The sequence below is a fragment of the Ictidomys tridecemlineatus genome, chromosome 11 (genome assembly GCF_052094955.1).
Source record: "Ictidomys tridecemlineatus isolate mIctTri1 chromosome 11, mIctTri1.hap1, whole genome shotgun sequence".
Classification (NCBI taxonomy): domain Eukaryota; kingdom Metazoa; phylum Chordata; class Mammalia; order Rodentia; family Sciuridae; genus Ictidomys; species Ictidomys tridecemlineatus.
The window spans coordinates 3333245-3357606 of NC_135487.1; the positions used below are offsets into that span (position 1 = coordinate 3333245).

Sequence of the window (24362 nt, forward strand, 5' to 3'; positions counted from 1 at the left end):
GAAAGGCAAGAAGGCAGCAAGATGTGAAGGGCTGCTCGCACCCCTGCTGCTGCCCGTCCTGGTCCCCTGCTTTCTTCAGAGCATCCGAAGTCTCCTCTACTTATTGGTGCTGCCCACGTCTCACACCAGGGCGGCTCTGGTTCACGGGTTGTGTCCCAAGCACCTGGAACAGTGACTGACAGTCAGCTCGCTCTACATCTTGCTGGAAAGTGAATGGATCCACGAGCTGTAGGAATTCCAGGAGGAAAGAACTGTGATGGAGCCGACAGTTTGCAAAGAGGGAATGACCGGGAGTTTCCCCACACTTGATCTAGGACCTACAAGCTTTGCTTTGAGAATCAGGGAATCTCAAGCAGGGCAGGAATTTCCCTGTGTTGAAACCACACATCGCCAAAGACAGAGAAAATCTTAAAAGCAGCCTTCTGAGTCTGGGGATGTGGCTCTTGCCTCGCACACACAAGGCCCCGGGTTCAACCCCCACCACCACACATTCAAAAAAAGTCTTTTAATGGTAGAAAATAAGATGTCCTCCAAAGGATCCACAATTCACTGGTAGCATCCTTCCCAGCAGCACAATGAAAGCCAGAATAAAAAGGAGATATCTTCAAAGGGCTAAGGGGAAATCCCCGGCCCACCTCAGCCTTACCATCATTCAAGGGGAAAGGGAAACAATCCACAGGAATTTGCGGGAAGCACCATTAAAAGGTGTGTTGGAAAGGGGACTTCAGTGAAGCAGTAGGGGACAGGTGAGCACACACAAAAGCAAAGAGACTCTGAAGACCTAAACAAGGATCAGAGCGTCAGAGGGACATCAGCAAACGTGGGGACGGACGTCAAAGCAAACTGAAACTAAAAATTCAAGGCCAAAGCCACAGAGCAGAGGGGAGGGAAGTGAACTACAGCTAACAGTCCACGGTCTCGATGCGATGCAGGAGGGCTGTGTGGTAAAAATCAACACCGCAGAACACAATCAACCATAAACGTTCCAAACGAGTCGGGAGGAAAGAGAACTATGAAGAGATGTGATCATTTCAAAATGCAGCAAGAGGGGAGAAAAAAAGGAAAAAAAGGCAAGAGTCGTATAAAAACAAGATACAAATTCATCCAACTACCTAATTCCTGCAATAAATGTAAAGAGATCAAACTTCCCTGCCAAAAGACAGAGATTTAAACTAGAGAGTCCTCTACAGGGTTTATAAGAGATGCCTAAAACACAAATGCATAGAGATTAAAAGTAAAGCAACCAAGGAAAACATCTGCGAATCATACGGCTGGTAAGGAAACACAAATCTATAAAGAACTCCTGCTGGGCACAGAGGTGCAGCCTAGCATTCCAGCATCTCAGGAGGCTGAGGCAGGAGGATCGCAGGTTCAAGGCCAATCTCTACAACAAAGCAAGGCCCTGTCTCAAAATAAAAAAAAAATAATAATAAAAAGGGCTTGGGGGTACTCTCAATGGTAGAGCACCCTGGGTTCAATCTCCAGCACCTGGGGTGGGAGGGGGGAGAACCCTTATAAGTCAATAAGAAGACGACAAATCACAAAATCTTAGAATGGGCAAAGAATCCGAAAAGACATTTCTCAAACATATTTACCCATGGGCCATAAGCACCTGAAAAAGTACATCTTCAGGCACAAACGGAGTACAAACAGGAACCCCAACAGGAGACCGATTCTCACCCCTAGGATGGCTATAACCAAGACAGATAAGAACAAGGGTGGGGCTGGGGATGTGGCTCAAGCGGTAGCGCGCTCGCCTAGCATGCGTGCGGCCCGGGTTCGATCCTCAGCAGCACCACATACCAACAAAGATGTTGTGTCCGCCGAGAACTAAGAAAAAATAAAATAAATGTTAAAATTCTCTCTCTCTGTCCCCCTCTCTCTCTCACTCTCTTTTTAAAAAAAAAAAAAAAAAAAAAAAAAAAAAAAAAAGAACAAGGGTGGACTAGCACACGGGGCAACCCTCGCGCCTTGCTGGTGGGCATGTAAACTGGTCAGCACGTGTGAGAACAATTCACCATTCCTCAAAATATGAAACAGCTGCCGTACGATCCAGCAAGCCTCCTCCCGGGTGGACACCCGAGAGAAACGAAACCCACGTTCACACAAAAACGTGGGCACATATGTTCACACCAGAATCCTTCACAATAGCTGAAGGTAGGCACAGCCCCAAATCCCTCAGCTATGAACGGATAAACAAACCCACCAACCCAGTCAACGGGAAATCACTTGGCTACAGAAAGGAAACCAGCCTTCCAAGACACGGGTGAGCTTTAAAAACACCGTGCCAAACAAAGGAGGCCAGACACAGAAGACCAGCGAGTTTTATGGTTCTGTTTACAGGAAACCCCGAGGAGGCGAATCCACCACGGAGACGGAAAATAGAGTAGCGATTGCCAGGAACTGGGGAGAGGAAGAAATGGGGAGGGACTGGGAATGGGTACGCAGCTTCTCTCCAGCGTGACGGAATGTTGTGGAATTAGACGGCGGTGATGGTCACACACGTCTGTGAATGTCCTCAAGACCCGTGGGCGGGAGGTACACTGGAAATGCATGGACTCCTGCAGGTGAATCACAGCCCAGCCACGATGTTTTTAAAGAAAAAAACGGAGATAGAAAAAGGCATATAGTACACATTCAACAGATGGTCAGTAGAAATCAGCCATAATAAACTTCAAAGCAAAATGGATCAGGAGAGATGATCACTACCACAGGAGAATTAGACGGCCGCGTCACCAGAAAAATAAGAAACCCCCAAACAGATGAACACCTGACACCCAGCCTCAAATCACGGGAAGCAGAATCCAGAATCAGGCCCTACAAGGACAGAGGTGGACCCGTCATCCCAGGAACAGGGTCAACAGAGTCTCTCAGAAAGCAGCCAGTCAACTGCATCCCAGTAAGGACACATCCCGTGGGGTCCTGAGCAAAGCTAATGCCCATACTCGGAACCTGCCCCCAGCGGTTAGAAATGGACACTCTTTTCAAGCACACACAAAACGTTCACCAGAGGATGACCCGTAAAGCCAGAAGGCAGGTTTCAACAGTATCCCCAGGCTCCTGTTCCCAAACCAGAATGCACCCGAGTCAGAAGTCACCGATCCTTACGCCCCTGTCTGGCGGAAAGATGAGAGTCCACGTGCAGAGACCTGAGCCCCTGCCCTGCCCTCACGCAGCCTGCCAGACCTACCCTCAGCAGAGAGAAAGGGAGAGCAGCACAGTCCACCCACCGGCCTGCCCTGCTTAGGCCAGAGGCCACACCAACCGCGGGAGGGCACCCGGAAGGCCCTACCTTTGGGCAGCTGCTCCGGGGAGGGCTGGGCCTTCTCCACCTCCTCTGGCCGCTCCTCTCGGGCTCTCTCCTTGTTGTCTGAGCTCTCGTGCTTGTCCTCACCCTCCCCTCTGTCCAGGGCAGTTGACGGGGCCTGGAGAGGACAGGCCTCAGCGGGAAAGGAGGGCGGGGCCCATGATCCTGCCTCCCTTCACTTGCTCCCAGCCGGCTCCCCGCTCCCATCCAGAGGCCTCAAACTGGGAGCAAGGGTGCCTGGGTCCTCATGGCTCGGCAAGGCCCCAGAGGGTCCCTAGCCCCCCACCTCACCCAACGCCTGCTTCAGGCCCAGACACCAGCAGCCTGTGTACCTGGACATCCAAGGGCTTCTTTGGCTTCTGCACCACTGGCTCCTTCTCATCCACGAAGCCCAGCTGTGTTTCCATTTTGTCTGAAAGATTCAAGGGAAGCAGTGAGCAGGCGCGATGGCGCACACCCGCGATCCCAGCATAGATCTGGAGGCTGAGGCAGGACCATCGTAAGTTCAAGACCAACCCCAGGAACCTAGTGAGCCCCCACCTCAAAAAAATAAAAAGGGCTGAGGATGTAGCTCAGCAGCCAAGCTCCCCTGGGTTCAATCCCCAGTTAAAAAAAAAAGAAGAAGAAGAAGAAGAGAGAAAAGTTCCGAGACAGAGGGGCTCAGGTGAAAAAGTACAAGGGTAGGGAGCGGGACTGCAGGACAGACAGACGGGGCCTGGCCCTCAGGAGGCTCCACGAGGACCAGAACTTTCAGGAGAAGTGGGCAGGATTCCCAGGTACACCAGAGAGCACAGGCCTGGCCTCCAGTCAGAGACCCACGTAGGACATTGGGCCCGGTGAGGCCAAAGTCAGGGTCCGTCGGGACAGGGCTGCATATAGCAGTGGCTGCCCCCTGGCAGGAGGCGGGTGAGGAGGGTGGAAGCCGGTTTTGATCCCTCTTGGGTACACCACTAGGCGTGAGGTGCTGGTTCACATGGTGACTGTCCAACCTCCCAGCCAGGAGCCAGGAAGCCTGGGTTTGGTCCACACTGGCCGTGTGCCATTAGACAAGTGAGTCCCCTCCCCACTGTCAGGTCCCCACACAACTAGGGTCTCCAGGAGGGAGGGGTACCATCTCATCCCCGTTACACATGGGAAACTAAGGCTCAGGGTGGGTGACCTGCCCTAGGTCACACGGACTTCAGGGCAGAGCCAGAAGCCAACCTCCTAAGAGCATGCCTGCGTCCAGGAGCCTGGGGACGGGTGTCTGCCCCAGGCCGGTCAGGCCCAACAGAGGAAGGCACTTTGCCTGAATAGCACACAGATCACCAAAAGGACATCTGGAGACAAACAGCCCAATTAAAAATGGGCAAAGAATCTGGAAATACTTTATTTTTCCTGAAATACTTTTTTTCCTGGTATTAGGGATTGAACCCAGGGGCACTTTACCACTGAGCTACATCCCAGTCCTTTTCAGTTTTTATTTTGAGGCAGGGTCTTGCTAAGTTGCTGGGGCTGGTCTTCAACTTTTGATCCTCCTGCCTCAGCCTCCTGAGGTACTACAGGTGTGCACCACTGAGTTCAGCTTGAAAAGACATTTCTTCCAAAATAGACATTAAAAAATAGCCAATGAGCACACAAAAAGATGCTCAACTCGCTCAGCCACCAGGAAAACGCAAATCAAACCACCACAAGCCGGCACTTCACCACACGGGAGCTGGAATCCTGTCAGACAACCAGGTTCCTGAGTTTGGTGAGAACACAAGAGAATCGGGAACCCTCACACATCACCGGCAGGAATAAAATGGTGTGGCCACTCTGGAAAACAGGCTGGCAGCTCCCATACGACCCAGCAACCCACTCCCAGGTATCTGCCCAAGAGTGGATGAAGAGAGAACAGAGAGAAATGAGAGCCTGTGTCCACACACAGACACGGGTGCAGACGCTCGCACCATCCACGCCAGCCAGGACGCGGAGGTCACCCAGCCGCCCATCAACGGACGAACGGACACGGGGTGGCGGATCCCTACGGGGAAGGCCACTGGGCCCCAGGAGGACTGGAGAACCATCCGTGCCGCAGTGTAGACAGCCCTTGGAACTCAATGCTCCACGAGAGGAGCCAGCCAGCAAAGGCCACAGAGTGTGAGACTGTTCATCTGAGCCGTCCAGAACAGGCAAATCCAGACAGAAGCACACCAGCAGCTGCCCAGGGCTGGGGAGGGGAGACCCGCAGGGACTGCTGGTGAGTACGGGCTTCTTTTGGGTGGATGAGAGTGTTCTGGCAATGGAAGCAGTGACCACTGCAGGACCCTGCAAGTACAGCAGAGCCACCGGCCAGCATGCTTCAGAGGGCGCCGTGTGGTACGCGGGCAGATTAGATCTAATAAGAAAAACCCTGGGCTGGGCGCGGTACCTCAGGCCCGTCATCCCAGCTACCGTGTCTCAAAACATGAACAGGGCTGGGGTGTAGCCCAATGGTAAGAGTGCCCCGGGGTTCAATCCCACTACTGCACAGAAACAAGAGAAAAAAGAAGAACCCCACACACACACTCGTAGAGATAACTTCTGCAGGAACGTCCTTCATGGACTGCGCACAGGACTCAAGGCTACTGTGGCCTTGCCACTTCCGGTGACCCACATGCCCGCCCCTGCTCGCCCAGACTCAGACCTGGCAAGCCCAGTGGGGCTGGGGGGAGATGGGCAGGGCTGGCGGGCACCGGCGTGTTGGGGTCCGAGGAGATGACCTCTCCAGGCTTCTTGCCCTCCGGTCCCTCGGGGACCAGGTCCGGCGTGCTGTACTTCCCGTTGACGTGCTCAAACTCCTGGACCTGGGGCCATGGGGGGAAGCAGGGAGGGTGGTGGTCGAAGCTCGGCCCAAAAGCCCAGGGGCAGTCACAGGACTGGACTGTCACAGGCTCAGTGAGTGCTCCCTCCACCAAGGCAGACACACTCCTGAGCACAAACGCCCCGGCCAGCACCCCCGGCACCCCGTCACCCCGTGTGTCCTCGACCCTGGGACCCACCATCTTTGTCTCCACCATCTGGGCCCCTCACCCAGAAAGGCTTCTGGGATTCCTCTGGGCTGGCTCAAACCCTGGGCAGCCATGAGGCCTGTGCCGGGCACTTGCTTTGCCCTCTGACTGCTGACCCCCAGGGACAATGCCAGGAACCCAGGAAGGCACCAGGAAGGGCGCTTACTCACCCACCTTCTTCCTAACCAGTGACATGACCCCGATGCGCGTGAGCACGTGCTGCCTGGAGAGGCCCTCCCGGGGCACGCCGTCCGCAAAGGTCTCCGCGCCGTCCGCCCCCGGCTCACACAGGTGCCGCATGAAGAGGGACACATAGGCTCTGGGGTGGTGGGGGGACTGGGGCTCAGGGAGTGGGGGGCCATCAGGACCCTCTGAGGAGGCTGGCAGGACCCCAGGGGACCACTTGGCTGGACATGTCAACCACAGTTCACCTCCCAACCTGGCCTGCTGGGCCAGGCTTTGGGAGAGGACAGAGGGAGCCCTCCTGGCAGGGGACCTTCCTAGGATGGCCCCACCCTGGAAGACCCAGATGTTCCCCACTGTAGTGTGGCCAGCCGGGCCAGGCAGACAGGCCGGCTAGCGTTTCTGCCAGTCACCCCACCAGCACCCCTCCAAGGCCACACGACAATGAACTTTCCAGAAGCCCTGAGCCTGGCAGCAGCAGACTGCACACTGGGAGGGCCTACACACTGGGCGGCCACACCTGGGCCACCACCTTGGTCCCTTTACCTAAACTCCTTCTCACTCTTCCCGCGGAGGTCTCGCACCAGCCAGTGGGAGTTGAAGGCGTCCTGGGGCGGCATGCCCCAGCGCATGATGGCGTTCAGAAAGGCCTTCCGCTGTCGGGCATTGAAGCCCAGGACCTGGGCAGGGCAGAGAGCAGGTGTGGGTCAGGTCAGAGACAGTGGGTGCAGAGAACTCAGAGATGGGGGAGAAAGAAGGTGGGGGGAGCCTGCCCCTGGGGTCCATCCCTGCCTCACCTCTACCTGGCATATGACCCTGGACCAGCCCACAGCCCCTCCTCCATACCCCAGGGGTGGCAGGAACGGGGAACTGGGAGAGACGGGGAACAGGCAGGCCCCACCTCAATGTTGCCACCAACTCGAGCAAGAAGAGGGGGCAGAGGCTTGTCCCTGTCACTTTTCAGCTGCCTCCTGGACTGCCGCCGTCCACCTGGGGAGAAGCCGCCACAAACCCTCAGGTAGGGCCAAGGGGGCCCTCCCCACCCCACTCACCAGCCCACCTCAGGAATCCTCCTGCTACTACCTCCAGCAGGACCCCAGCCACAGCCCACGGCAGACCAGGGGCCCACGGCAGACCAGGGTCCACTGGCTGACCAGGTCAGCATCACGGATACTCACTCTGCCCTTCGGGTCTTTCCTCGAAGTCCTCGTCCTCGTCCTCGGAGCCGATGGAATACTCAGACTGGTTGTCTGAGAGCTCATCCTGCCACTCTGCAGGGAGGCAGGCAGAGCGCTTGTGTGCCAACAGAAGCCCACCTCCAACCCTCGCACCCCCAGGGCCAGGCCAAGCCCTATACCCCAGCCCAGCAAAGACAGTGACACTGACAGCGGCCACCAGGTACTTCCCGTGAGCTCACTTAATAGCTCAACTCCACTATTTAGGAATCACACCACGGAATGCACTAAGAATCGCCCCATCCCATCCTATTTTACAGACAGGGAAACAGACCTAGGAAGGCTTGCCCAACCTCATACCACCTGCAAGAAGTCACTGGACAGATTCCCGCCCCGTCCCCCTCCTAACACCCCCAACCCACCCGGCCCCCTTTCTCCCAGAAGCCTCCCCAACCACCTCCCTGCCTGCAGAACTGCCCCAGAGAGGGGGGCTCCTGCAGAGACGGCCCTCTGATGTTCCAGAACCCCGAGGGGCTCCAGCCGCAGCACACACCCTGGTCCTCTTGGGACGCGTCATTGTAGTTGACCTGCTTGCGGATGCGCTTGCCCTTGCCCAGGTTGCGGGCCAGGTCCTCCTGCTGCTGCTCATAGTGGTGCCGCAGCAGCTTCTCCCAGTAGTCGGGGTCCACGTTCTCCTCCTGCTTGATCACCTCCCGCTCCACCTCCTCCTGGGGACACAGGCACAGGGGCTAGCAGGACAGCTGGCTGGACAGGCATCCCTGGCCTCACCACCGTCTTGGGGCTCAAGGAGCAACTGAGAGTCCTGCCTATTCCAGGAAGCCTTCCCTGCCACCCAGCCCCAAGGTCTTCTCTCCCTGCCCTTCCTGCAGTCATTCAGTCACTACACAGTACTTCCTGGTCTTGTGCCAGCACCGTTACAGGACTGACCAGGCCCAGCCCCTGCCCTCAGGAGGCTCCTGGTTTTAAGGGGAAGGACAATTAATTAGCACGCGGTGCCTGGGGAGTTCAGGAAGAAGTAAAGGTTCTTGTGGGAGAAGGGGGTTTGCAGGGTGGGGAAGGCAGAAGATTCCAGGCAGCAGTGCAGGAGTGTTCCAGACAGGAGTGGTCCAGCCAGGCCAGATGCAGCCCCAGGCAAGGCTGGGGGGGCCCAGTAGACAGACCCCTAAACAGGCCTCTCTAAAGGAGATGGCAGTTCCATGTGTACATCCCAAATGTCGGTGCTGGGAGGTGGAGGGAAACATCAGCAAGGATGCGGCTGTATGGTTCTTCCCTCTGCACCGCCTCAGCCTGTAGTGGGGGGCAACCCCAAACTAAGGCCAAGGGGGGTGCATGGCAGGGCAGGACCTGAAGAGCAGAACACTAAAGAGGGAAGGTCCTTGTGGGTGGAGCAAGGCCACAGGGCGGGGCCTGATAAGGGGAGGCTGGGGCTGGAGGGAGGAGCTTGATGGGCAGAGCACAGGCTAGGGGCGGGGCCTGATGGGGCAGAGTCACAGACAGACTGGCAGAGGCAGTCCAGGGACCTTACCACGCCATCCTCTTCGCGCACCACGTACTGCGCCACCTTGAAGGAGCTGAGGTACTCATTCATGTTCTGTAGCTCCGTGTCGTCGGTGGCATCCTGGTTCCGGTCCAGCAGCTTGGAGATGGCCGCATCATCATAGTGGATCACACTGCTGTCCTCCACGTCCTTGTTGTCACCTGAGCAGCAGACACAGTGCATTATGGGGACCTAGGGAGTGTTCAAGCCCAACCTCTGGTCTCTTCCAGACTGGGCCAAGGAGTGGAGCAACCCGTTGGGAGAAAACCTGGCTGTAACCTGCACAGGTGCCACGGCCCCACTCCCTGGGGGGGGCAGCTCTGGGCTGGACTCAAGGGGGCCTCCCTACCTGGCGGGGTGCTGCCGTGTTTTTTCTTTGCGCTGGCAGCCAGGGCTCCCCCTTTGGAGGGCTGCACGTCAGGGATGGGCGTTACAGGCCTCTGGCCCTGCGACATCATACCTGGAGGGCAGAGGAAGGGCGCTGCTGCGGTGGCACAGAGGGGCTGCGGGGTTGGTGGGCAGTGGACAGATGCCACCCTGGCCCGCTGAGGAAGGAGACCGGGGCAGGAGCTGAGGAGAGTGCGGCTGTGTATGGTGGGACTGGCAGGGATCCTGGACGGGGGTTCCTCACGCAGGTTCACCCTTGAACCCCCACCAGACTCCTGTGGAAGGGAGGCCCACCCTCCACGTCGTCCTTGAAGAGCTCCTCAGTGCCGAACTTGAGGATGTCATCCAGCTCCTGCTTGGTCATGGACCCCGACTTGGAGCCCAGGCCCGGACGCACCACCAGGTGGGTGAGCATCATCTTGCGCTTGGCCACCTGCGTGATGCGCTCCTCCACAGAGGCCCGGGTCACGAAGCGGTAGATCATTACCTTCTTGTTCTGGCCAATGCGGTGGGCACGGCTGAAGGCCTGGGGAGACCTGGAGCTCAGTACCAGGATCTGACCGAGGACGCTGGGTATGGGGTGGGGTGCCGTGGGCTGGGGAGCTTCCCATGAGTTCATCACCATGAGAGAGTCACCCGAAGGCCCAGCCTTGTGTGGACGTGGCAGCCAGGCTGGGACTGGGTGAAAATGTGCCTGGCAGGTGGGACTAACTGTGACTGCAGGTGCGTGCAGGGGAGAGTGGTCTGTGTGCTGCCTGGAAAGGGAGCCACACGGTGGTGGGCCATGGGGAGACGGGGCTGCATCTCCCTAAGGGAGCTGCAAATGGGACCACAGAGCTCATGTTACAAACAACAGCCACCTTTCAAGGGCAGCAAGAGCTGGTCCTGAGGGTGACAGGATAAACCAGGGGTAGCAGCCAGCTTGCTCTGTGCCTTGCACACCCCGGCCTTCTTGGGTCTGTTTCCTCCTCTGTGCAATGAGGGAGGAGTGGGGGGAGGCCTAGGGAACTAGGGAGGAGTCAGGAGCATGGTCAGGGGGTACAAAGGATGGGGGTGGCAGGGGGGCCATAGACCTGGATGTCATTGTGCGGGTTCCAGTCTGAGTCGTAGATGATGACCGTGTCTGCCGTGGCCAGGTTGATGCCCAGGCCACCCGCCCGGGTCGAGAGGAGGAAGCAGAACTGCTGGGCCCCAGGGGCTGAGAAAGAGAGGCCAACAGGTGAGGGTGGGTTAATGGTGCCACCTGAGCAGGATGGATGGCAGGCAGAGGGTGGGAGGAGATATCATGGGCAGAAACCCCAGCAACAGGTCCCTGGCAAAGAGGCAGGACAAGACAGTGACCCCGTCACAGACGGGCAGCCATACCTGCACTCAGGGAGGCAGGAGGAGCCCACCTGGGGCCACTTAGGCCCAGACAATGGGCGCTCCAAGCTCTGGTCCAAAGGAAGGAAGCCAGAATGAGAAGGAAGCCAATTTTTAAAGCCCAGATGGGCAAAATCCAAACCAACAGCCAACAAATATCGGCAGAGCCCTCGAGAGGCCAGCAGCCAGGCCTCCGTGTGCGTCAGCGGCAGGCTCTGCTAATAACTGGGCTTTAGCTGGTGTGCACAGTAGAGGCCCAGCGTCCCAGTCAGACCCTCCGTACCAGCTTCACTTGATGACAAAGGTGAAATTTCCCTCCCCCATCTGCCTTTCATCGTGTGCTTTTCTAATTCTGTTCAAAGTAAGTGTTATCAGGTGGATTCCTAAAACCCCAACAGACCCCAGAAGGCCCGTTAGGACGAATCCTTTTAGCATTTAAAAACCAAGAAGCCAGGCATGGCGGTGCACACCTATAATCCCAGCTACTCGGGAGACTAAGAGGATCACAAGTTCAAAGTCAGCCTGGGCAACCCATCAAAACCCTGTCTCAAAATTGAAAAATAATAACAAGTAAAAAGGTCGGGGTGTAGCTCAGTGGTAGAGGTCTTGCCTATCACGTGCTGGCATGGGGTTCCATCCCCAGGGACCCTGAGAGAACTCAGTCATGACCTAAGCACTAGTCAGCTCTCATCAGGCATTGCGGAGTCCACCCAACATCAGCTGGGTTCCAGCTAAGAACCTGGCCTGGAGCGGAGGCTGAAGTGGGGTCCTAGTCAGAACCCTCGGGTGGGGTGGGTACCGTTGAATCTGTCGATGGCTTCTTGCCGGAGGCCCCCGGTGATGCCACCATCAATCCGCTCATATTTGTAGCCCTCGTACTCCAGGAAATCTTCTAGAAGGTCCAGCATCTTGGTCATCTACAGGGAGAGGGGTGCGTGAGGAGGGGCCAAGGCCAGGAGCCCACAGGACCATGGCTGGGGGAGGAGAGGGCAGCCCACTGCGTAGGGAGACAAAAAGGACCCAGGCAGACCCAAGACAGGATTCTGGAGAACATGGCTGCCAACCATCCAGCAGCCAATCCACCCTCCACACCAGCCCCCAAACATGACCCTGGGCAGCAGCCTCCCCTGCTCATGCCCCTCAGAATGGAGTCGCAGCTCCTCAGCCAGCAGTCAAGGCTCTGCGGCCCAATACTCACTCCCCCCACAGATGTTCCCAACTAGACTCTTCCCACAGTATCAACCCACCCCCCTTCTGCCTGGGGAACTCAAATATCACCTCCTGTGATATCCTCCCTGATGTCACTCTGCCCCATAACCCTGCTGACGGCCCAGCCGTCTTGAGACAGTTCAGCTGGATACGAAACTACCAGCAGGCGCTCCCTCGGCACATGGAGATTTTGCCATCCTCTCTGCCACCTGCTCCTGATGGACAGTCCTGGTCCGCTCCTTTGTAAGCTTCGGGTGTGAAGTGCTAGTTTCCCACCAGGTGCCGAGGGCTTGGTTTACTGAGCTCCAGAGCACACTGTAGATCTGAGACCGCATGTCTTTCTCCAAGTCCATAAACTCATCGCGTCTTGCTTTCCGTGGTTCCCTGGTTTTTCTTCTCCAACTCCTATCAGATGATTGCTGGGGCCTCACAGGCTACCACCACGCTCTTTTTCTCGTCTTTGTCTCGCTACATCCTAGGAAGTTCCTCGGTACCGGGTTCTAATTCATCAGTGTTCTCTTCGTTGGTGTAAAAAATGTATCCAGCCTGGTGAAGTGTTTTATTTCAGTGACCAAATTCCTCTGCAGAGTTATCTGTGTGCTCTCGTTTTATTACCTCCTGCTTTTACCTAAATGAATTCTTCTTCATTTATAGGTGTCGGTTAATCCATGATTTTTTTTGAGGACCCTAAACATGTTTCTGGAAAGTCTTTTTCAGGCAATTCTGTCGTTGTTTTGATGTGGATTCTAATTATGGTTTTGTGGGATGTCTTAGCAGCCAGTTCCACTGTGAGTTTGGGAGTCTGGGTTGGCTGGCTCACTTGGACAGGAGGAGGCCGCCTCTGCCGTGCTCCCTCTGCACACATTTCTGGCGCTCTGACAGTCCACTCTACGTGGTCCCAGGCGGACTCTGCCAGATGAGGTCTCATGTGGGCAGTGGTGTTGGGGGAATGTGGATCCAAGTTCAGACACAGGTTGCCTGCTTCCTTGGGACTCCAGCCCGCCGCCTGCCTGGGGTGTGATCAGGGCTGCAGACAGCAGCAGTTGTGTTTGCTTGACCTCTGTGCAGAGGAGCTGGATTCCACACTCTGGCTGTGAGCCGTGGCCTGGCTGGGCCTGACCTCCAGGGGAGGTCACACCGTAGGATCCTGCAAGCCCATCACTACGGCCTCCAACACAGAGCTGACTAGACTCAGGCAACCGTCTCAAAAACTCTTCCTCTCTAAAGTAGGCAGATTGAGAGGAGGAGCCAGATCATTGCTCGCTATCCCATGGGCCTAGGACCGAGCCTGATAGACAGTGGCCGCAAACGAAGGAATGGAGGAAAAAGTGAGCCGACCTGAGGCTGAACAGCCCTGCCTCTCTGTGCCAACAGGAATGCTGCCAGTGAACCTCGAGGGGCGACTGGAGCTGCCCCACTGTTCTCCCAAACCAACCCCAGGGCCCCCTCATGACAGGCCTGGCTGCAGGGGTGAGAGCAGAGCAGAGGAGGCGTGACAGGGCAGAGGGTGGGGGAGAGGGGCTCCTGAACTCTGCCCTCAGCCAGCCACGGGCTGCTTCCCGCCAGGGCACCCAAGGGAATGATCCTCAATACCCAAGCCACAAGGACCAGCATCAGTGCCTGAGGGCACAGGCAAGGCGGGCACTCAGCCACCGAGGCAGGGTGCTCTCTGCAGGGTGTCAGCTGGGCTCCTGGGTGGCCCACCTGAGAGAAGATCAGCACACGGTGCCCCTCATCACGCAACTTCTTGAGCATCTTCTGCAGCAGCATGAGCTTCCCCGAAGACTTCACCAGGGAGCTGCCATCATAGGAGCCATTGGGCAACACGGGGGCCTCCTGGGGACACAGCAGAAGAGGGCCATGGTGAGCGTCCCTCCCCAGCTTGGCACCCAGGAGGCTGCAGGGGACAGATAAGGGTCTAGCCATGGGCCAACTCCCTGTCTGTCCTGCTGAGCACAAAGCCCAAACCAGAGCAGGACCAACAGCACGGGATGGGCTGCGGATCACGTGGGCGCTGGCTCCGGGCACCGTGTTCCCAGGTGGGGCACAGACTGCCAGCCCTGTCCTTGGTCTTGCTCCCTAGTTGGCACCTGAGACCTGAGATGTCAGCCAAGAGAGGGTGAAGCCACACCAGCCCTCCTAGCAGGAACTTGGCCTGGTCCCTGCGTTCACTGGGTACATCCAGCAGAGCGACCCTCTGACCCCAGCTGGGCAGGTTAATCAGAAAGTTAAGTCCCACAAAATATCTCAGGCTGCCCTAGGCTGGGACACCCAGGACAGACATCCCTGTCCAGCTCAGCAGAGTTGGACAAGGAGGAGGAACTGCAGTGAGTTCAAACTAGAACCCAAGGGCAGGGATACTGGGGTGGTGAAGGCCGACGTTCACCGAGAACGCCAGGCACCGAGCTCTCGGCAAGGGTGTGCCCCATGCACGTGCTCCTCAGACCCTCAGCAGATCTCTTCCAGGTAGACACTGCTCCTGTCCCTATTTTACAGAGGAAGATGCCGGGGCTCAGAGAGGAGCTTTAACTTTCCTGAGGACATAGTGCTGGGGTTGAAATACATGGTTCCAGGGATGAGCATCTCACCCACGGCTGCTGGACTTCCCCTGGGAGCTGGCGGCAAACTCCCTTAGGGACTGGGCACAGCCCTCGAATCCTGCCCTGGAGCCCTGGCGCTAGGAATGGAGGGGCCTTTGGGGTGACCTGGTGGCCCCTTGACTCTGTGCATCATGGGGAGGGCCCGAGGGAAGGAGAAGACTGAGCCAGGCAGTGGACAAAGGCAGGTTTCAGAACTTCTGGCATGAAGGGGGCCCAGGCCACCTCCAGGTCCTTGGGGGAGCTGAGGGCCCAAGGGCCCAAGGCCCCGGGCACAGGCACCTACCACTGCAGCCACAGGGAAGAGGTAGGGGTGGTTGCAGCACTTCTTCAGGTCCATCATGATGTTGAGCAGGGACACCTGGTTCCCGCCCCCCTTGGAGTTCAGCGCCTCGAAGTTCCGCGTGAGGATGAACTTGTAGTACTTCCTGCAATGGACACGGGCAAGGCGCTCTGAGAAGAGCCCCAAGAAGGAAGGGTCGGGGAAGGTGAGCCCAGGCCTCCACCATCCCAGGGAGGGGCCCAGGAAGGCCAGCCTGGGGCCTTCGGGCGGGGCAGAGGCAGGTGACTCCCAGGTGGCTGAGCCCGGCCACGCACTTCTGCATCTGGCTCAGCTCCACGCGGACGATCAGCTCCGTCTTGGCCGGCATGTTCTTGAAAACGTCGGCCTTGAGCCGCCGGAGCATGTGGGGCCCCAGCAGGTCGTGCAGCTTCTTGATCTGGTCCTCCTTGGAGATGTCAGCAAACTCCTCCAGGAAACCCTCCAGGTTGCTGCAACACAGACAGGGCTGAGGGCCAGCAGCAGAGGCCCAGGACACACGGGCCTCTGCAGAGGAACTCAGGGTTAGGGTAAAGGGGCCGGGGCAGGGAGCCCAGGCAGTACAGGGCGAAGGACAGGGGGCCCAGGCACTGCCCTAAGAAGCCATCAGCCTAAGCCTGCGTCACCCCACACGCCACAGCCCTCTCTTTCTGCCACACAGGATCTTTCCATCCTTGAGGCATCCTGGGTGGGAGCTCTCCAGCTACTGAGGCCAACAGGCCCAAGGTTATGCAGCCGGCCAAAGCCTGCTCCTGGCTCAACCCCTCCTGATTCCAAAGTCAGCCCTCCTCAGCCTGAGCCCCTCATTCTGAGCAGGAATGTGGGGTGGGTAACAAGGAGACTGGGGAAGCAGGTTCCCTCTCCACCCTCCCCCACCCTGGCCTCTGCCTCCCATCACTGTTGCTCACATGGGTCACCTGAAGGTGGGGAGAGGGCAGGGGACACAGACAGGAGCCCAGAAGGTGCCCTGGGGAGGGCCTTCCAGGGCGGAGCGGAGAGGAAATGGCAGCTTAGCAGCAGCTGGGATCCACCAAGCACGGCAGAGCCCCGCCACGCCCCTGCTGCCCCAGGACATTGATAACGTCCTCACTGTGCCCCAAGCACCTCCACCCCACTGGCCAGGCGCAGGGGACGCACTTGAACCTCTCTGGAGTCAGGAAGTTGAGGAGATGGAAGAGCTCCTCCAGGTTGTTCTGAAGGGGCGTCCCCGTCAGCAGCAGCTTGTAATCGATCTTGTAGCTGTTCAAGACCCTGAAGAACTGCGGGAGCAGAGGGCGGTCATGGGGCACAAGGTGACCCCCGTCTGAGTGGCCCCCAGCCGCTCGGCCAGCACCGCCTACCTTGGACTGGTTGTTCTTGAGCCGGTGGGCCTCGTCCACCACGAGGCAGGCCCACTCGATGGAGCCCAGGATGGCCTGGTCGATGGTGATGAGCTCGTAGGAGGTGAGCAGCACGTGGAACTTGATCTGCACTTCCTTCTGCAGGGAAGAGGAGCACTGGGGAGGAGGCAGCTGGGGACTGAGCAGACCCATCTGCGAGGCAGAGTCAGGGGGATGGGATCCTGGAGCTCCGGAGCCTGGCCGGCCCAGGACAGGATGGGAGACAGAGGGAGGCAGCTGAGGCCCAGAGGACAGAACCCGGAAGAGGGGAGTGCGGCAGACAAAGAAAACTCAACCCAGTTTCCCCTCCGTACCGGGGTTTCACACCGACAGACGCAGCCAACCTTGGGTGGGAAGTATTTAGGAGAAACCCCGCACCCGTCATTATCCTTGCTGTTATGCCCTGAACAACCCAAACGCCACTCACCCGCAAGCAAAAGTCGTTATAAGTGTCCTGTAAGTTAGCACGGTAAGAAGCCAGAGGTGACAGCGTATGTGGGAGGGTGGGCATACGTCATACTTTATACAAGGGACAGAACAGTCCCCGGGACCCCGTGGATGGCGGTGCGGGGATGACTGCTTCTAATAACAGGAGAGCTGCCGCTCCCTGATCAGGTGGTGTGGGGCCAGCCCTGCGCCACTTCCTCAGCTCTCCTCTTACCCTCAGTACTCTATGAGCTGAACTGTCATTGTCCCTACTTAAAGTTCACGGGACCTCAGGCTGGAGAACTCTCCCAGGTAACAAATGGCAGAGTCAGGGCTCAAACAGAAGAAAGAGACTCCACACTGGGGGTTTCATGCCTTGTATTTGCTGATGTGAAATTCTGAATCGTTTTAATATTGAGTTTGTAACTTGTAAAAAAAAGAAAAGTCCTGTGGGATAGTGGGACATGGGCTGGAGCTGGAAGCCTCATTTGAGATCCCACATTTGTGGGACAGGTCTCTGCTCCCCTGCCTCTGCTCGGTGACCACTGTCACACTTTGCTTGGGCCTAAATGCTGGTGGAGAGGGGGCTAGGTGCACATTCTATGCCCCAAGTTACAGGGCGGGCCCCCAGTGCCTTGAGCCTCTGCACTCACCCACCATCTCCAGACCCAGGGAAGGGGACGTGAAATGCCTAAAACAGAACGGCGGGTCAGACAAGCCCAGGAAGAAAGGAAGAAGCAGGGGCTGGGGATGTGGCTCAAGTGGTAGCGCGCTCGCCTGGCATGCGTGCGGCCCAGGGTTCGATCCTCAGCACCGCATACAAACAAAGATGTTGTGTCCGCCGATAACCAAAAAATAAATATTAAAAAATTCTCTCTCTCTCTCTCTCTCTCTTTCTTTAAAAAAAAAAGAAAGAAAGAAAGAAAGGAAGAAGCAGCTCTCCTGCATTTGAACAAAGCGCCCTGCCCTCTCACCCTGCACCAGGCCCCACATCCCGGCCAGTCCACACCCGTCTCCCCCAGTGACCAGCGCCCGTGTGAGGGGATCAGAGAGGGGCAGAGGGAAGGCTGGCCACAGGCTTTGTACCAGCCCCAGCCCCCTCACTCAGGTCAGTGAGGACAGCCTCGAGGACTGGAAGAGCTCACTCTGTTCCTCACAAAGTCAAAAACAGAATGACCCCGTGGTCCTGCAACCCTGCCCTGAGCGCACCCCCAAGGGAGGCGTGGATGGAGACGGGAGAGACGGCAGCACAACCCACGTCCTCAGCACTGTTCCCGACGGCCAGGCGGAGAAGCAGCCCAAGGGCCCGTCCGCAGATGAAATAAAACTCAGTCCATCCACCCGGTGGGGAGCACTCAGCCTGAACACAGGTGGCCACTCTGACCCAGGCCTCACAGTGGATGAACCCTGAAGGCCTTCTGCTAAGGAGTCACGCTGTGCGACTGCACCGGCCTGACGCTCCTGGAGGAGCCAGAGTCTCACACACAGAACACAGGAGGTGGCTGCCGGGGGCTGGCAGGTGTTGGATGGGGCGCCGGTGTTCAATGGAGACAGCTTCCATTCTGCCAGGTGGAAAGGGTTCTGGAGATTGGTTTCAGGATAACATGAACATCCTTAACCCTCCTGAGTATGTACTCTTAAATGGTTAAAATGGTAAATGTATGTGCATTTTACCACAATTTTTTAATAGAATAAGGGAGGAGCTGAGGGCAGTGGCCATGCCTGCAATCCCAGCGGCTCAGGAGGCTGAGGCAGGAGAATCACGTGTTTAAGGCCAGCCTCAGCAACTTAGTAAGGCCCTAGACAACTTCTTGAGAACCCGTCTCAAAATAAAAAATAAAATGGGCTGCAGATGTGGCTCAGGGGTTAAGCGCCCCTGGGTTCAATCTCTGGTTGAAAAATATATAAAACCATAAGTACATAAAATAAAAAATATATAAAATAATAAATAGGGGAGTGAAGATTTTGAAGTGCTCAGCCATAGCCAGGCCCCAGTGGGAGCTAAGGGGGGATTCTTTGTGACCCCCCAGGCCCATAGGCTCATCTGTCTAACAAGCCACCTTGGGATCCCTGGTCCAGTTGTTGTTCCTTCAGCAGACAGTTTCTGAGCCTCTCCTAGGAAACTGAAGGGCTGCTCAGAGACTGTCAACGAAGCCAAGACAGCACATCCTGGAGGGAGACACTGCCAGCCCCAACACAGGAGCTAACGTGAGAGCTGATGTTTAGCTGGGGCCTGCTGAGGCACCACCTTCTTCTGCCCAATGCGTGGCCAAGGTACCAGAAGTTGGTGTGTCCCTGTCAGCTGTGACTTTGTTTCAAATGCAGAATCTCACTGGGGATTTAGCTCAGCGGGATAGCACTTGCCTAGCAAGGGCCAGGCCCTGGGTTCAATCCCCAGCACTGCAAAATAAATAAATAAATAAATAAAAGTCCTAGTAAATCAAATGCAGAATCTCGGCCCCCTCCTCCTAACAGGAGCTGTTGGCTCAGCGCCTGCCCTAAGACCAACCCCCTGGGGGTTAGCAGTATGAAGTCAGGAGGCCCTGCCCAGCTTTTCCTAACCATGACCCTCCCAACAGCTGTGTAAAGGGGTCTGTTAGCCCCATTTTTCTGAGAAGACTCTAAGACACAGAGAGACCCAGTGACTTGCCAGAGGTACACCGACGGTGTACAGGGGTGAACAACGTCTTCCCTAAACTCCAGTCCACCTAGAAGCTTTCTTGCAAACGGGTCTTTGCAGATACAGTTAGCTGAGGTCATGCTGGATCGGGTGGTTGTGTGAGCACTGTGATTGGTGTCTTTGTAAGAAAACAGAAGTCAGACACCAAGGGGAGAAAACCAGGTGACTGGACCAAGACGAGGGACGAGGGATGCAGCCCTAAGCCAGGGACGCCACCAGAGGCAGGAAGCAGCAGGAAGGCGGATCCTCCCCTAGAGTCTTCCCAGGGAGGCCAGCACCTCTGTCTCCTCTGCAGCAGCCCTGTGCCAGCCTGCACCTCACCTCCACAGGGCAGGGAAGGGGCACTGCACACCACAGGGCGTCTGGGCCCCTGGGAGACCAGGCACCTTCCGGGGACACGGACGCTCACCTTCATGCGGAACACTTTCTTCCCACTCCGAATGGCATTATCCTCAAAGGAAAACTCGTTCTCGCGGATCACAGAGCGGCTCTCCTTGTCCCCCGTGTAGGTGACCACGTAGAAGTCGGGTGCCCACATCTCGAACTCACGTTCCCAGTTGATGATGGTAGACAGGGGCGCGCTGACCAGGTAGGGCCCCTTGGAGTGGCCCTGCCAAGAGAGACCGAGGCAGTGAATCCGTCTGCCCAGAGCTGGCGCTAGCCTCTGCCCACCCACCTGCCAGCATGCCCACCTCTTTGTACAGGGAGTACAGGAACACGATGGTCTGCACGGTCTTGCCCAGGCCCATCTCGTCGGCCAGGATGGTGTCCGTGCCCTGTGCCCAGGAGAAGCGCAGCCAATTGAGGCCCTCCAGCTGGTAGGGGTGCAGCGTGCCACCCGTGGAGTCGATGTACCATGGCTGCTTGTCGAACTTGACCGTGGGCTGTGGGGAAGGGAGAAGGGCAGACACGCTGAGTCCTGGGCCACGGGGTCCACCCTCCAGGCTCTACACGGGCAGCTGCTCCTCCCTGGAACCCTCCTGCTCCTCCCTGCCGCCCCAGCCCTTCCTCAGTCCTCAGCTGGAAGCCGACTCCCTCCCTGGCCTATCTGCTGCCACAGGTCCTCCCCAGCTGGCCCTGCACTTCTCCTTCCAGGGACATCTGATTGTTGCATTCTCTGTCTGTGACCCAGGTTGTCATGACCGCCCCCCAAATCCTGCTCCCTGCTTCCCAGATGCACCACACAGTGCCTCTGACGCTGGGGCACTTGTTCCTACTGTTGGGTGAGTGACAGAATGAACGTGGATCTGGGGACTCTCACCACCTCCACTTGGCCCAGGACATCACCTGGGCCCTTGGTGCTGTGGCTGCAGGCGCCTCTCTGATGAACGTTCTCCTGAGGGACTAGACCCACTGCCTCTCCCACACAGCTGACAGCCTGCTGTGTGTCCCTGCCCAGGGCCCTGGGAGAAGACGCTTCTGGAACAGGGCCCAGGGCTCATTAACCCCCCAGTGCCACCCAAGGGCCAGGCACTGTTAGACACCCCAGGGAGCTCTGCTGAATGCACTGGCCAGCGCGCCTCGCAGGTAGGAATGGTGTGTAACTGGCATGCCAGCTGCCAGGCTGTGGGCATGTGGGTGAGTCCGAGCACATGAGGGACCCGGAGAACGTGCCCTCCTCCAGACAAGCCTGGGCCAAGGAGCCCTGGCCATCCTACCCTGCTGCCCCGCTCTCAACTCACGTCCACAATGGGCGTGTCTGGCGGCTTCTCCTGCTTATCATCCTTGAGCTTCTTGCCCTTCTTGATCAGCCGCTTGGGCAGTCTGGCGTCCTCTCCCAGCATCAGCTCCCTGGGAAAGAGCGTGGGTGCAGGAGAGCTGAGTTCAAGTCAGGAGGGGGACCCAGGTGCCCACACCTGGTGGCTGGATCCCGCAGCCCACCTGTGGCCCCAGTAGGCCTGCTTCAGGTTGTCATAGTAGGGGATGTCGATGTCATCAATCTCCCAGGTGCACTGGTCATAGGGCAGGTCTTTCCACTTGATCAGGTAGTGGACATCCCCCTTTTTGTCAAAGCTGCAACACAGCAAATAGATGGTGAGGGAGGGGTGGCCACTCCAGGCAGTGGCCACCGTGTGGGCCGATGATGCAGGGAGCCTCACATGATGCACAACCACTTGTGCTAGTGGCCCCCTGGGATTCTGGGCCCACCCAGGAGGAGGGTGCCAGGGCAGTGGCTCCAGAGAGGTACAGCAGCTTGCCCCAGGACACACAATAGAAGAGGGTCTCTAATAAGTGACAGACTGGAAGAGAAAGGGTCACTGAGGGGTCAGGACCAGCATCCAGAGTCCTTTCCAGCCTCTGCTGCAGGGAGGAGTCACATCCAGTCACAGGCTGGACACAGGAACTCAGAATCTCTGTTACAGAAAGTTCTCTCCTCTGTCTTGTCCGTTTTCTAACTTCAAAAACCCAAAGGACTGGAAAATGCAATGTCTTAAATAAAACTCTATTTAAAATTGGGGGGAAAAATAAAAGAGCAGTATCCATCCCAGGTGAGGGGCCTTTCTCTAAAAAGCAGGCAAAGATGCAATTCCCACAGGTAGGATGGCCTCTTCCAAAGAGCCCCAGGGGCACTGGACCTGATGCACAAGCCCAGAGGCACACAGATTGATTCTGGCCAACAGGAGGATCCTCAGGAACTTCCACCCGAGTAGAGCAGGTGACCAGGCCAAGGAAACACAGCTGGGCTGGGGGGCCATGCACCCCTAAAGGGCAGTGGCCAGGCCAACAGGTGGATGAGCAGTGCTGCAGCTGGCCTGGACACCATCAAGAAGCAAGACCAATCCCAGTCACCATGGAAACCAGTGGATTCTTTTTCAGCCAAATGGGTACATGGACTCCAGGGAATAAGTCCAGGGGAGAGTTACCTGTTCCACGTGGGACGCACAGAGGAAAACTGCTTTAACATGCAGTTTAACAAAGGTAGACGCTGTGGGGCTCAGGCTTCTCTAGATACTGACCCTCAGTAAGGGCCACTCTCAGTGAAGTCTGGGGACAGGCGGGGGCACTTCACAGTCAAAGGGAGGAGCCTTTTCAAGTTGCACAGCCTCTCCGCCCTGAAGGCCACCCCAGCAAGGCCTCCGCAAGCTCCTGCAGCCTGACAGCAGCCCACTTCATAAGACAGACAGACACAGGGAGCCCACAACCATGAATCCCAGGAAAATGGGGAGCTGGGGTGGAAATGGAGCATGGAGCACCCAGCAACTGACGATCAAGACACTCCCCAAGGCACGCAGGGCAGGAACAGCCACCGGGTCCTGAGCCCCTCAAGTTCAGGGCGCAAGCAGGGAGTACAGTACTCCAAGCTGGGTCCCCCCTCCAAGGCCCCCTGGTGGCCACCACCTGCTTCCTAGCACCTGAGCTAGAGAATCAGCAGGTGCTGCCACTGCCCACCACGTGGAAGCCAAATGTTCTCTCAGAACCCTCAGCCTCCTTGTCCTGGCCTCCTGCAGCCTACGGTCACCAAGTCACCTGGAGAATTCCCAGACTGCTCAACTAAGCTGCCACAGGGGCACGGAGGTTAGCACAGTGGCTAAGAGAGTAATCCTACCCTCAGATGCACCTGTTCCCTCTGCTCTGCCACCTGTTGTGAGGCTTGGGACACTGACTCATCCTTGCTGGTCCCCCACACTGCCCGATGTTGGCTGCTGTGATAAACATGGAGAACGCTAAACCCCTGCACCCCAGCCTTTCTGGTCCTCAAAACCCTCCTGTGGGCATCCAGCTGACTCAGCAGGATCCCGGGAATGCGAGGCTCCCCAACCCCGTTTCCGTTCTATGTAAGGTTTACAGGCTGGTTGTCAAGTTCTTCTTTTCTCCATATGACTGCCACTGTCCTCTACAAGCACGTACAAGTGTATCCTGGGCAGAGAGCCCTTCTAGCTGGACAGTCAGATCACCAGCAGCGGGGAGCCCGTGGCCCCTTCCTCCTGCCCCGCTGCACCCAGACGTGGCTCTGAGCAGCAGCCCCAAAGGCTCCAGCTCCCAGCCCTGTGCCCATCTTACAGAGTGAATGGACCACGGGTCCCGGCTCCACAGGTGTCCGCCTCCAGTGAGGCTCAGGACCGTCACCACCCGGGGCACACACCTGTGGTTCAGGATGCGATGGATCATCATCCACTCGGGCTTGATGCCGTAGCGGTAAAAGCGTTCCTCCATCTTGGCGTACAGAGGGTCCTTGTTCTTCCTCTTCTCGCTCTTGCCGTCCTCATCCCCAGAGCCATAGTCAAAGGGTGGCGGCTCATCCATGTCATTCTTTCTTTGGTAGTTGCGATACATCACCGTGTGGTAGAGCTCCAGCTGCTCACAGAGCCCGGCAGTCACCAGAGGCAGGTGGGCTGTGTCTTTGTGTCCCTCACCCAGCTCCCTACCCCCAGCCCTGATCCAGGCAGGACGACCCTCGCCCTCAGCTGCCCACTCCCAGCAATGCCCTTCCCCCAGTGGGTGGGCACTGTGTGTCAGCCCCTTCCTCATCATCCAGGAGGGCCAAGAGTCTCACACCAGGCCATGCCTAGCACAGCCACACCTGCCCACGTGCCTCACCTGTAGCTCCTTCACCCAGGAGCAGTGCCAGTAGGAGAGCCCAGCCCACTTGACAAAGAACTCTCTCTCGGGGATGCCCTCCAGGGGCTTGGGGGGGGGCACTCCCGGCTCCACATCGGGTCCTGGCAGCCCCACCGTGAAGGGAGCCGGGGGCTCCGTCCACCTCCAGTGCAGGATCCGCTGGACTTTGCCCTTCAGTGGGGGACACTGTGGACACAGGAGGGTCCCCA

At 57.4% G+C, this 24362-nt stretch overlaps 1 protein-coding gene across 7 annotated transcripts in view; it reads right to left on the reverse strand.

The window, feature by feature from the left end:
- The window catches only part of Chd5 (chromodomain helicase DNA binding protein 5), a 59235-nt gene that overhangs the window by 9622 nt on the left and 25251 nt on the right, over positions 1-24362 (reverse strand). For 4 of the 7 annotated variants that reach the window (XM_078025090.1, XM_078025088.1, XM_040287818.2 and 1 more), the window contains 24 exons: positions 24133-24339; positions 23678-23889; positions 21475-21606; positions 21276-21384; positions 20286-20477; positions 20003-20203; positions 16449-16586; positions 16246-16367; positions 15387-15560; positions 15076-15217; positions 13897-14028; positions 11783-11900; positions 10695-10819; positions 9916-10147; positions 9584-9694; positions 9223-9395; positions 8230-8404; positions 7680-7772; positions 7403-7491; positions 7048-7181; positions 6493-6637; positions 5955-6114; positions 3640-3719; positions 3293-3440 (listed from right to left, as the gene is read on the reverse strand). In XM_078025090.1, coding sequence (XP_077881216.1) covers positions 3293-3440; positions 3640-3719; positions 5955-6114; positions 6493-6637; positions 7048-7181; positions 7403-7491; positions 7680-7772; positions 8230-8404; positions 9223-9395; positions 9584-9694; positions 9916-10147; positions 10695-10819; positions 11783-11900; positions 13897-14028; positions 15076-15217; positions 15387-15560; positions 16246-16367; positions 16449-16586; positions 20003-20203; positions 20286-20477; positions 21276-21384; positions 21475-21606; positions 23678-23889; positions 24133-24339 — 3544 coding nt within the window. The remainder of the gene's footprint in view (positions 1-3292; positions 3441-3639; positions 3720-5954; positions 6115-6492; positions 6638-7047; positions 7182-7402; positions 7492-7679; positions 7773-8229; positions 8405-9222; positions 9396-9583; positions 9695-9915; positions 10148-10694; positions 10820-11782; positions 11901-13896; positions 14029-15075; positions 15218-15386; positions 15561-16245; positions 16368-16448; positions 16587-20002; positions 20204-20285; positions 20478-21275; positions 21385-21474; positions 21607-23677; positions 23890-24132; positions 24340-24362) is intronic. The other 3 variants (XM_078025092.1, XM_078025091.1, XM_078025089.1) reach the window with 2 other exon arrangements.